This window comes from Galeopterus variegatus, unplaced genomic scaffold (assembly GCF_000696425.1).
Source record: "Galeopterus variegatus unplaced genomic scaffold, G_variegatus-3.0.2 Scaffold724, whole genome shotgun sequence".
Lineage (NCBI taxonomy): Eukaryota > Metazoa > Chordata > Mammalia > Dermoptera > Cynocephalidae > Galeopterus > Galeopterus variegatus.
Window position 1 is genome coordinate 466482 of NW_007726835.1, and position 12648 is coordinate 479129.

Sequence of the window (12648 nt, forward strand, 5' to 3'; positions counted from 1 at the left end):
ACGGGAGCGCCGCCACACTTCCCAAGCGGCGCACTATCCAGTGCGCCACTGGGCCGGCCCAAAAGCTTGTGAATTTTAATAGATTATTCCAAATTCTCTAAAGAAGCACATGACTTAAAGGAGTCCTAAATTGAGTCTTTGTATAAAGCAAATGATCCTTCATTAAAATATCTTATCTTCTTATTCCTGCTTCCTAAGTTCAAAATCTTCAAACTGAGTAGTCTTGAAATACAACCTGTGGTATGACATTTATTTATGCTCAATTTCCTTCCACAGAGTGGTCGAGGCAGTTAAATAGACAGCCTTGATTCTGAGGTATGTCCCCTTAGAAAGCTGGCTAGTTTCTTTGACCCCCTAATACTTTCCTTATGACTCATTTATGTGTTTTTCTACTGAGGATCCCAAAGTAGTAAGGATGGTTCATCCCTGCCAGTTTGTAAGGTCTGTGGGTATAATACATGTTGCTTTTCTTTTTTTTTATTGTGGTAAAAATACATAATATTTATCACTTTAACTGTTCATAAGTGTACAATTCAGTGGCATTAAATACGTCCATGATATTGTGTAACCATTTCCAATAAAAACTGTGTACCTATTAAACAATAACTGCCTTTTCCTCCCTTCCCTCAACCCCTGGTAACCTCTCTTCTACTTTCTCTCTCTATGAATTAATGTACATTGTTTTTTTTTTTATTCTACTTTTTTTTATTGTGGTAAAAAAACACATAAGATAAAATTTACCATCTTAACCATTTTTACATATACAGTTCACTAGTGTTAAATATATTAGCATTGTTATGCGGCGGAGCTCCAGAACTTTTTTATCCTGCAAATCTGAAACTCTATACCCATTATACAACAACTCCCCTTTTTCCCCTTCCCCTAGACCCTGGTGACCACCATTGTACTTTCTGCTTCTATGAATTTTACTACTTTAGATACCTCATGTAAGTGAAATCATACATTTCTCTTTTTGTGTCTGGCTTATTTCACTTAGCATAATGCCCTCGAAGTTCTTCCATTTTATAGCATGTGACGGAATTGCCTTCCCTTTTAAGGCTGAATAGTATTTCATTTTATGTATGCACCACATTTTGTTTACCCATTCATCTGTTGATGGATACTTGATTGTGTTTACCTCTCGGCTATTATGAATAGTGCTGCTGTAAATATGGGTTTGCAAATATCTCTTCAAGACCCTGTTTTCAATTCTTTTGGACATACACCAAAAGTGGAATTGCTAGACCTGTTTTTTAAATTTTTTGAGGAATCTTCCGATTGTTTCCTATAGCAGTTGTACCATTTTATCATCCCATCAATAGTGCATGAGGGCTTTAATTTCTCCACATTTTTTGCCAGTACTTATTTTCTGTTTTTTTTGGTTATTTTTTTTTTATAGCTGTCCTAATAGGTGTGCATGTACATTGCTTTTTATAATTTCTTTTTCTTCTCCTCTTTCCTCTCAGCCTGGCGTGGGAAGGCAGGATCGTGGTGGTGGGATTTGCTGGAGGAAACATTGCTTCTATGCCAACCAACCTTCTGCTCCTAAAGAATATCTCTGCCATGGGGCTGTACTATGGTCAATACCGAGACCAGAACTTTCCTGTATTCTCAAAGAACCTCTCCTCAGCTCTTCAGTACTGCCAGGAAGGGCGCATCCAGCCATATGTCGGAAAGGTTTTTAAGCTGGAGGAGGTGAGACACTCTTAAGGGAAGTGATGCGAATAAGGCCAGGAAATAATTTGTGTCAAACTACTGGATAGTTTATCTCTGGATACTGTACATCTTTTTATGGAATTAAAAGGTGAAACTGCAGCACAGAATAGTGGGGTCTCATAGGCTGCAGGGCAATAGGATTTCTCCCAGCCTCTGGATTGTATGGTTGTAGACTCAGGCGCAGTATGAATCTGAATCTGTGAAGGCCATGTGAAGCTGAATTTTGAGAGCTCTATTTACATCACTGATGTCTCAAATAGAGGGAAGTTATGGTACTTTAGAAAATAATTTACACATGTTGATATGAACCTTGAACTCCACAATATACAAGCCTAAGAAAGAAGCACTTGACTTGACCTTTGATTTTAAAATATAGCCATTTTAAAGTACAACCAGATGATCTAAGCTGGGTCCTGTGAACAGCACACTAAATCTGCCTGGGATCATAAGACTGTAATTTATCCGTTAATCACTGTAGTTAATTTTGTTGGCTATTCACTTCCTTTTTTCATTCGCCCACAGTCTCATTAATGTGGCTTAAACTTCCTCCGAAGTGTACTTGTGTGCATGCATATGCAATATAGTTGTAAATGTGAATCTGTTTGGCATTCACTGTAAAGTCTTGTTTTTTTCATTTTTTTATTTTTTGGTGGCTGGTCAGTACAGGGATCCAAATCCTTGACCTTGGTTTTTTAACAGCATCCTCTAACCAACTGATCTGACTGGCCAGCCAACACTTTGAAATCTTCACTATTGTTTTGTTGGCTTAATTTGTTTTAATGTTCAGAATGTTTTGGTAACTCTAGTCAGCCATAGATGGGGGAGATGTTTTGTTCAAATGCAGATTAGTGGCGCCCAAGCTGTCAGTGCCAGACTTCATTGCTTACCAGCCTTCCATTTTTATGTATTTTCCTGTGATGAGGCACATTCTCTTCAAATACGGTTTACTTTCTTCTTTATCTTTTCGGGTATGTGAGTCGAGAAGATAGTGTTCAATGGTAAAGAGAACCTGACTGGCCATTAGAAAACTGGTTGGATTCTAATTCCAGCTTTGTACCTCCAGCCCTGCAATAGTGTGGAAGTCCCCTCACCTTTCTGACCTTCAGTTTCCACATCTCTCAAATGAAGGGATAGGACATTATCAGTGGCATTCAGACTGTGCTTCAGGAGCCACAGTAGGGATGTGGGGGTGAGCAGGTGTAGACTTAAGCTGTTTAGGCTCTGGGATCCTGTCCCTGCTGGGGCCTGACTAGCTGCACATTTTCACTTTTTTGTTCATATTTTTCTTTTAAGAAAAGGTCTTGGGGCTTAACTTGAAAACCACCAATGTAGATAATTTCCAGGTCCTCTTCCATCTTGTGGCTTTTATCACGGGACTTTAAAACTGAAATTTGCTTCACCTGAGGCTATGCCTGCTGATAGAGGATAAGGACAATTAGGCAGTATAGGAGTGGACACAAGTGTTAGTTTGAAAGGTCTTTTCTCTTTGTTGATGTGTTTTAGGTGCTGCTCAGGCATGAAAGAAAGCCAGAGGTGGATTATCATTTGAATTATCCACATTGAAGTTCTGTCTTCTCTTAAACACACATTAACTGTGTAATTACTAACCTCCTGTCAGCTTCCATTTGTCCTTCTCCTTTCCAGTGAGTGTTGTGCACGTGGGATTTTTATAGTTCTTTCCACTTTGCTGACCTCGGTGTGACAGGTGGCTCTGGGTGGCCAGCTCCCTAACACCTTTCAAGCTTCTCATTCACACACCACCCATTTACTATTTCTTCTCTTTCTGCTTCTTTCAATATGCAAACTATTGAGAGGAATAATAATAATAATAGTAATGGCAGTTCACATATATTTGGTGCTTACTATGGGTCAAGAACTATGCTAAGTACATTGCATGCACTTTCTCATTTAATCTTCTCAACAACCTTTTGAGGTATGAACCATTTTTATCACATTTTACAAATGAAGAAATCAGGACTTGTAGAGGTGAAGAAACCTGTCCACTGATTTGTAGTAAGTAACAGAGTCCTGATTTATAATAAGTAACAGAGTCCTAGGCAGTCTGATGCCAGTATCTGGGCTCGGTATGGCTGTGTCACACTCTACTCAAGCCAGGAAGTCACTTCTTAGAAACCTTATCTGTAGTATGGAGTTTATTTATCTATCACAGAATGATGTATGTGAAAGAACTATCTTTTAGGTAAAATGACGGGGACTCTTGTATTTTTCTTTTTTTTTTTTTGTCTTTTTCCGTGTCCGGAAACGGATCGCAACCCTCAGTGTTGCCCCCGCACCGGACCGGGGACCGGCAACGGGACCGCAACCCTCGGCGTTGCTCCCACGCCTCGCTCAGCCAGTGAGCGGGAACCAGTCTGTATGTGGGATCCGAACCCTCGGACGGGAGCGCCGCTGCACTTCCCAAGCGGCGCACTTATCCAGTCCACCACCGGGCCGGCCCCGACTCTTGTATTTTTCTGAGCAGACCCAGAATTAATTCATTTTGTTCTTTTAAAGTGAAGATGGTTAAATGAATATATAATTAATAGTCCTAGGCAGTCTGATGCCAGTATCTGGGCTCGGTATGGCTGTGTCACACTCTACTCAAGCCAGGAAGTCACTTCTTAGAAACCTTATCTGTAGTATGGAGTTTATTTATCTATCACAGAATGATGTATGTGAAAGAACTATCTTTTAGGTAAAATGACGACTTCCCAAGCGGCGCACTTATCCAGTCCACCACCGGGCCGGCCCCGACTCTTGTATTTTTCTGAGCAGACCCAGAATTAATTCATTTTGTTCTTTTAAAGTGAAGATTGGGACTCTTGTATTTTTCTGAGCAGACCCAGAATTAATTCATTTTGTTCTTTTAAAGTGAAGATGGTTAAATGAATATATAATTAATTTCACTGAACTCTAAAGCCTGGGTGATTTTTTTCATGTAAATTAGTTAACATACCAGAAAAAATTATTTATCAGAACCTCTTGGGGCTTAGAAAATGATCACTGTACATGTATGTAGTATCAGAAATATTGATGCTTCCTAGCTGGTATTATCTCCTGAATATGGGGACTTATAGATTTGACCTTGATAGTAGATATTAATATGACCACAGAGTTCACACCATAGCCATCTTAATAGGTAGCACTTCTGCTTCTCCTTTACGTGCTTGTAATTACTGTTCAATGCCCATCTTTCCCATAGAGCATAAGCTCCAGGCAGGCAGGGGCCATGTGCTGGCTGCACCTCTATATCGCCAGGTTCTGGCTCTCTTCACATGTCTGTTGAATGACTGATTGAGAGTGTGGGGCTCTGGGGTCAGGCCACAAGAGTTCAGACCCTGGATTTGGGCAAATTGCACATCTTTGTGCCTTAGTTTCCTCATCTGTAAGGGGGGTAGTAATATACCCTACTTCCTAGGGTGGTTATGAGGATTAAATCAGATAATACATGTAAAAGCACATGGTGAATTTAGTAACTTTATAAAAGCTTAATATGTCTTCACTGTAGAAAGCAGAGTTGAGCTTTTTCAGTTCCCCTGAACTGTACCATGTTTACATTGACATCTCAGAGGGCAGAATTAGAGAAAAGGTCTTTAGATTTTGAATTTTAATTAGAATTTATTGTTTTCTGAATGGTATGTCTGTACCGTGGTGGGTGGATCATGAGTTGGCCCCATGATCTGTTCAGAGGATGGCTTTATCTAGATGTGCAGAGTCTGCTTTCTGTGCAGAGCTGCCCACACATCTCAACCTCACACAGTATTAAACTCCACAGATCTGAACTTGTTTATTACTTAAAGGTCAGATGAGATCACCACATGAACAGAATTAATGGACAGAGATTGTTTGCTTGAAGTTTCCTCAGTGTATCTATCTGTGGAATATTCTTAAAAATGAAACTACTGTTTTAGTTTGGATGGTGTGTTAATTATAGCCCATCGTTCCAGACCCAGTTTATGGAACTCCCCATGTCTGCTGGACCTACTTGCCCCAGGCCTTGGCCACCTGGCCACTTGTTGTGCTTCCCCAGTGGTGGCTTCTGCAGTCCATCCTGCCAGTCACACAGCCCAGACCACTGTCCCCAGGGCACATCTCGTAACACTGTTGATGGTCTCCTGCCTCCATTGTGTCATCAGGCAGGAGCTGCTGCAGCTCTGATACAGAGTTTTGAGCCAAGTGGACCATTGAAGCCTCTGGCTTCCCCAGAGACTATATACAGGGTCTGGTAATGCAGTCCAGAATGTAGGGAGTACACCCCTTGTGGCAAGCTGTGATGAATTAAAGACAGGAGATAAAGTGCTCCCCTTTTCTCCTCCCAGTCGACTGCTTCATATGGCCTCTGCAGAGGTCCCATGTGAACAGCCAGGTGCATGTCCCCCTGAAGCAACCACCAGTTCAGGATCAGTAACACACCACCTTGTAGTTTCTCTCCTTCTTTCCTTGATTCACTGCACTTTTCCCTTGTCCTTCTCTCCCTGAGATTTCAACCCTCATTGAAGCATTAGGGCATATGTTTTGATTAGGCCTTATTTTCTGAGGGACCCAAGCTAACACTTAACCTTGAAAATTTATTTATTTTTGTGTTTAGTGATACATTGCCTGACTTTCTTTTCAGTCAAGTTTATTGAGATATAATCTGCATATAGTAAAATCCACCCTTTTTGGGTGTACCGTTCTCTGAATTTTGACAAATATATATAGTCATATAACCACCCCACCATAATGAAGATATAAGAACATTTTCATCACCCCAAAAAGTTATCTTGTGCCCTTGATAATCAATTTCCTTTTCCTGCCCCACAGCTCCTGGCAACTACTGATCCGTTTCCTCTCCCTGTGATTTTGCCTTTTCCAGAATGTCATATAAATGGACTCATATAGTACTTAGCCTTTTGAGTCTGGCTTCTGTTACTTTGCCTAATGCTTCCGAGGTTCATGTCGTTGCACATATCAGTAGTCAATTTCTTTTTATCGCTGAATAGTATTTTGTTGAATGGATGTCCCACAAATTGTTTTTTCATTCACCAGTTCATAGACATTTGATCGTTTTCAGTTTTTAGTGATTATGAATAAATCTTCCATAAACGTTCATGTACAGATTTTGTGTGGACATATGGTTTTATTTATTTTAGGACTGAGATTTCTAGGTCATATGCTAAGGGTATGTTTAACCATTTTTTAAAAAGAATTTGCACAGATGTTTAATTGGTTTCATTTTCCTCCCATCTCCAGTGGTGCTTAGATAACATCATTAGGCAAGAATAATGTAAGGCAAGAATTTGATCGTAGCTGCTTCTAAGTGATGAATTTAAAATAAATCTATACAGAAGCCTAAAATAACAGATGTTGATGCTCCTGCAAAAGGGGCAGGCTTGACTATATCAGCAGCTCTTTCTCTATGTCTCAGTTACTCAGAAGCAGTTCTGTTTGACTCTACATCCTATGATTTTGAAGGCAAGACTACTATTAGTACATTCCTACCAATGCCCATAGCACACAGGGTTTCTTTTCTTTCTTTTCTTTTTTTTTTTGGTATATTCTGGATTAGAAACTGGTGCTCAAGTATACAAATATGCCCAAAGTCAAGCTGTTTTAACATTTCACTTGTAGTGTTTTACTACTACATTTTAACATTTTTTTTTTCCTTTTTGTCTTTTTTCATGTCCGGCAATGGATCGCAACCCTCAGTGTCGCGCCCGTACCGGACCGGGACCGGCCACGGGATCGCAACCCTCGGTGTTGCGCCCGCACCTCGCTCAGCCAGTGAGCGGGAACCGGTCTGTATGTGGGATCCAAACCCTCGGCGGGAGCGCCGCCGCGCTCCCAAGTGGCGCACTGTACCAGTGCGCCACCGGGCCAGCCCAACATTTTAACATTTAATAAGCTGTCAAACTGTTTTCCAAAGTGGTTGTACCATTTTGCACTCCTGCCAACAATATGTGAGAGTTCTAGTTGTTCTGCATCTGCCAGAAACTTAGTATTATCAGTTATTTTCTTCAATTTTAACCATTCCAATAGGTGTGCTGTAGTATCTGATTGTGGGTTTAACTTGCATCTCCCTAATGAACAATGATCTTGAGTATCTTTTCATATGTTCATTTGTCATCTGTATCTCTTCTTTTGTGAAATGCATTGACTGACTTTTAAAAGAAGATTCACATCAACTTGTATCAGAGCAATGATATGATGAATATAATTCAGCTACAGCAGTCTGTCACTAACCAGAAGTTTTTGCCTTTTAAACAATCCCACTCAGTCTCAGATATATTCATTCATTCATGACTTTATTTTATTCATCAAACATTCACTGAGTATGTTATGTATGCCAGTCAATAAAAAGTAAAACTTAGTCCTGCCCTTAAGGAATTTATTTTTCAGTTGGGGAGATCTCAGGATGGTGCTAGGATAGGGGAAGGACTAGTTTCTAACAAGAAGCATGGATCAGCATGATATATTTAGGGAACTGTAAGTTACTCTGATTATTCCTGCTTGATGAGCAGAAACTTCACATCCTAGAACAAAAGCAATATCCTTACCCTGCCCCAAATTCCAGGTTGCATATCTCCAGAGACAGATTTAATTATGGCTTCATCTACCTCAAGACAGAGAACCAGGGTGCTGGGAACAGCCTGTGCATCTATCTAGGCATCAGTGTTGTGCAGCCTTCCTCTCTGTAATGCAGCCTGTATAATAAAGAGGGAAGAAAGTGTCCCTAGGCATCTGAAGTAGCTGTCAAAAGACTCTGGTCAAAAGCCGTGCATTTTACTTTTTAGTCTCTCACTCACAGCCTTATCACTCTTATTAAACATTCAGTCCTTAACACTGGTCGTCTGTTTGTCGAGACCAGGTAGAAACCACCAGGTAGAAAGGAACAGAGTTGGGTTATTTTTAGAAACAGCTACAATCAAAGTATAAGTGGCATGTGTACATGGAGAAGTAACAGAACGACTGAAAAACAGAATTTAAGGTAATGGATGTTCAAAATGATGAGATTCTCAAGTCATGGAACAGAAAGATTGTGCTCCACCCCCCACCAAGTGTATTTCAAAAAAAGTCAGGTCAATATGTGATATTTTAAAAAGATTTATGTGCAAAATGGTTAAAAATAAGCTTTAGCATCTGAAGGGAAAACTTTTTTTTCATGTTAGCATTTATTTGCAGGAGATCCTTCATTTCTCTAGGATGCTGGGTGAAGAAGTGTCACTGTCTTGAAGAATACTTATTTTCTAAAGTATTTTCTATTGCTGGGCTATGACAAATCTCTGAACAGGGACTTGTAACTGACAGGGACAGTGATGCAGCTATGAGTCACCTGGAGATAATCGAGAGGAGGCCTGAGTGTTTCAAACATCTGTTTTAAGCCTCTTTCCCCTCCGTGGAGTGAGTCTAAATTTGCTTAGATTGGAAAGATCTCTGTAAGGAACAAAGTCCCAGAAGACACATTTTTGAAGCCAGGGATCTCATGCTACAGAGATATTGCCACAGTTGATTTGTTTCTCTGCTTCTTTTTATTTATTTATTTTTTGTATGCTTTTTTGAGGATCTCAGTTAATCATAATCCTCATTTCAAAGCACATTTTCACGGCTGGACCATGAAAGACCTATCTTTTGCTTTTATGCCTGTATGTTTATGAATGTCTGTATTTACTTATCCTTTACCCTCATTTCGCTACTGCCTCTTTCCACTCTTTTTCTTGCCTTCTAAGCCACTCTTTGCAACATGTTTGGTACAAATTTTTGAATTTATATTTCCTTGTAAAACACAAGGAATTATTATTTTTTGTGTTAATTTTTTTAAGTTACGTAAATGGTGGTGTGCTCTGGACCTTGTTGTGTTTCTTAATTTTTCACTCAGTGCTGTCTTTTTAAGATCCATCTGTGTTGCTGTTCCTGTATCCAGTTCATCACTTTCCACTGCAGCATAGGAGTGCCTGGTGTGCATTCACCATAGTTTACAAATCCACTCTGTAGTAATAAACTTCGAGGCTGACTTGATTCCCTGCCACCGTAATCATTAGGGTAATAAACAGCCGCATATGTGTAACAATAGAGACTTGTGCAAATGTTGCTTTGGGGATATTTTCCCAGGAGTAAGATTGTTGGGTCTTAAGATCTATACACTTAATTTGACTGCCAATTGTCCTCCAGAATGACTTGACCAGTTTATGCCCCTACCAGCAGTGCATGAGAATTCTTATTTATTTGCCACCCTGTTGATAATGTAGTAATATCCAACTTTCTGATTTTTGCCAAACTGATAAAGCACAAAGTAGCATCTTATTTTAATTTTAATTTTTCTGATTTCTAATGGAATTTAAGCAGCTCTTTATATGTTAGCTAGCCATTCAGGTTTCCAGTGCTTTGAATTATAGTTTAAACCTCTTGTGCAGTTTTCTTTTTTTTTTTTTTTTTCCTTTTTGTCTTTTTTTTGTGACCGGCAACGGATCGCAACCCTCAGTGTCGCGCCCGTACCGGACCGGGACTGGCAACAGGATCTCAATCGGTGTTGCTCCCGCACCTTGCTCAGCCAGTGAGCGGCCGGTCTGTATGTGGGATCCGAACCCTCAGCGGGAGCGCCGCTGCGCTTCCCCAGCGGCGCACTGTAGCAGTGTGCCACCGGGCCGGCCCTCTTGTGCAGTTTTCTACTTGGCTTCCTGTCCTCTTTTTACTAATTTCCTTGTGTAATCTGTGTTTCTCAAACTTTGATGTGCATATGAATCACCTGGGAATCTTTTTAAATTCAGATTTTGATTCAGTAAAGGTAGGATGGGGCTCAAGATTGCACACTTCTAGTAAGCTCCCAGATGATGCACAAGCCTTAAACCACTCTTTGATGGCAAGGTTCTAGATGTTAGTTGGAGAGTTTACAAAAGTCTCCATTCAAATTTGTCATGCTACTGTCACTTCTGTCTAGATTTATTGAAATCAAAGAAATCTATATTTTGCTTAAGATTATGCTATTGGGGTCTTATTTCAGAAGTCCTTCATTATCCTGGGTTACAATGATTTTCTTATCTATTTTACTGTATAAACTTTATAGTTTTATTTTGCACTTAAGGACTTAATCCTTATGAAGTCATCTTTGTATTGGGTATAAATCCGGTAACTACTTTTAATTTTCTTCTTCATAGTGAGCTAGTTTTCCCAGCACCAAATATTCCACTCTTTCTCCATTGACTTGTGGTGCTATCTTCATCTTTTTTCAAGTTCCAGGATATGCAAATGTTTGCTCTCTGCTTATTCTATTTCCTTGGTTCACATATCTGTTCCTGTACCACTGTCTCACAGTTTTTATGTTTATAGCTTTGAAGTATGTTTTAATACATGGAAAGGTAACTTCCACCATTGTTGTTCTTTTTTGGATTTGACTTAGCAATGTGTAGATCTTTATCCTTTTAGATAAATATTAGAATGCATTTGTTTAGTTCCTCAAAAACTCTGGCTAAAATCTTGAATGGGATTGCATTGATTTTATATATTAGTTTGGGAATTGATATTTTCACAATATTAAGCTGTCTCATCTGTGAACAGGGATATATTGCCATTTATTTAGATCTTTTCTGTCTCTTAATAGAGTTTAAAGTTTTTCTCCATAAGGTCTTGTGGATTATTCTTTGTTTTGTTAATTACAAGTACTTTACTATTTTGTTGTCTTTGTGAACAATATTTTATTTCTTTTGTATTTGCTAGTTGGTTATTTCTGATTTAGAGAAATGTCAGTAATTTTTATAAACTGATCTTATGTCTTACAATCTTGCTGACTTTTCTTGTTTATCTGTTGCTTTGATTAGTTTTTTCATGTAGATAATTATATTGTCTGCAAATAATGATACTTTTGTCTATCCCATTCTTTGCTTTTTTAATTTTAATTTTTTGTATTTATCATTTATTTTATTTGAAAAATTAATAGATTATTTTTCAAGAAGTTTTAGGTGTACAGAAAAATTCAACAGAAAGTATAGAGGGTTCTAATACACTGTTTCTTCCACCCCCCCAGTTTCCACTATTATTAATATCTTACATTGGGTGTGAGAAATTCATTACAGTTGGTGAGTCAGCACTGATACATTATTAACTAAAGTCCATAGTTTACATTAAGATTTACGTTTTGTGTTACAGTTCTATGAGTTTTGCCAAATGCATAATGTTTTGTATCCGCCATTATACAGAATAGCTTCAGTGCTTTAAAAAATCCACTGGGCTCCACATATTAATCCTGCTGCCCAACCCCTGAATCTCGGTAACCACTGATCTTTTTACTGTCTTTATAGTCTTGAGTTTTCCAGAATGTCATACTGTTTGGAATCATACCGTATGTAGACTTTTAAACTGGCTTCTTTCACTTAGCAATATGTATTTAGGGTTTCTCCATGTCTTTTTTTGGCTTGATGGTTCATTTCTTTGTATCACTGAAGGATAATTCTATTGTATGTATGTACCACAGTTTGTTTATTCATTCACCTCGTGAAGGGCATCTTGGTTGCTCCCAAGTTTTGGCAATTGCGAATAAAGCTGCTATAAACATTTATGTGCAATTTTTTATGTGGAGATAAGTTTTAAATTTATTTCAATAAATACTTGGGAGTTTGATTGCTGGATTGTATGGTAAAGGTATGTTTAGTTTTGTAAGAAACTGCCAAACTGTCTTCCAAAGTAGTTGTACCATTTTGTATTCCTACTAGCAATGAATGAAAGTTTCTATTGCTCCACGTCCTGGTGTTTGTGTTTGGTGTTAATGTTTTGGATTTGGAGTTAATGTTTTGGATTTGGTGTTAATGTTTTGGATTTTAGCCATTCTAATAGGTGTGTGTAGTGTTTGGTGTTAATGTTTTGGATTTTAGCCATTCTAATAGGTGTGTGTAGTGTTATCTTATTGTTGTTTTAATTTGCAATTCCCTAATGACATATGATTATTTGCCATCTGTTTATCTT

At 38.8% G+C, this 12648-nt stretch overlaps 1 protein-coding gene across 1 annotated transcript in view; it reads left to right on the top strand.

The window, feature by feature from the left end:
• The window catches only part of LOC103589774 (synaptic vesicle membrane protein VAT-1 homolog), an 89527-nt gene that overhangs the window by 59362 nt on the left and 17517 nt on the right, over positions 1-12648 (top strand). Inside the window, exon 8 of the mRNA XM_008571819.1 lies at positions 1467-1695. Within this exon, the coding sequence (XP_008570041.1) occupies positions 1467-1695 (229 nt within the window). The remainder of the gene's footprint in view (positions 1-1466; positions 1696-12648) is intronic.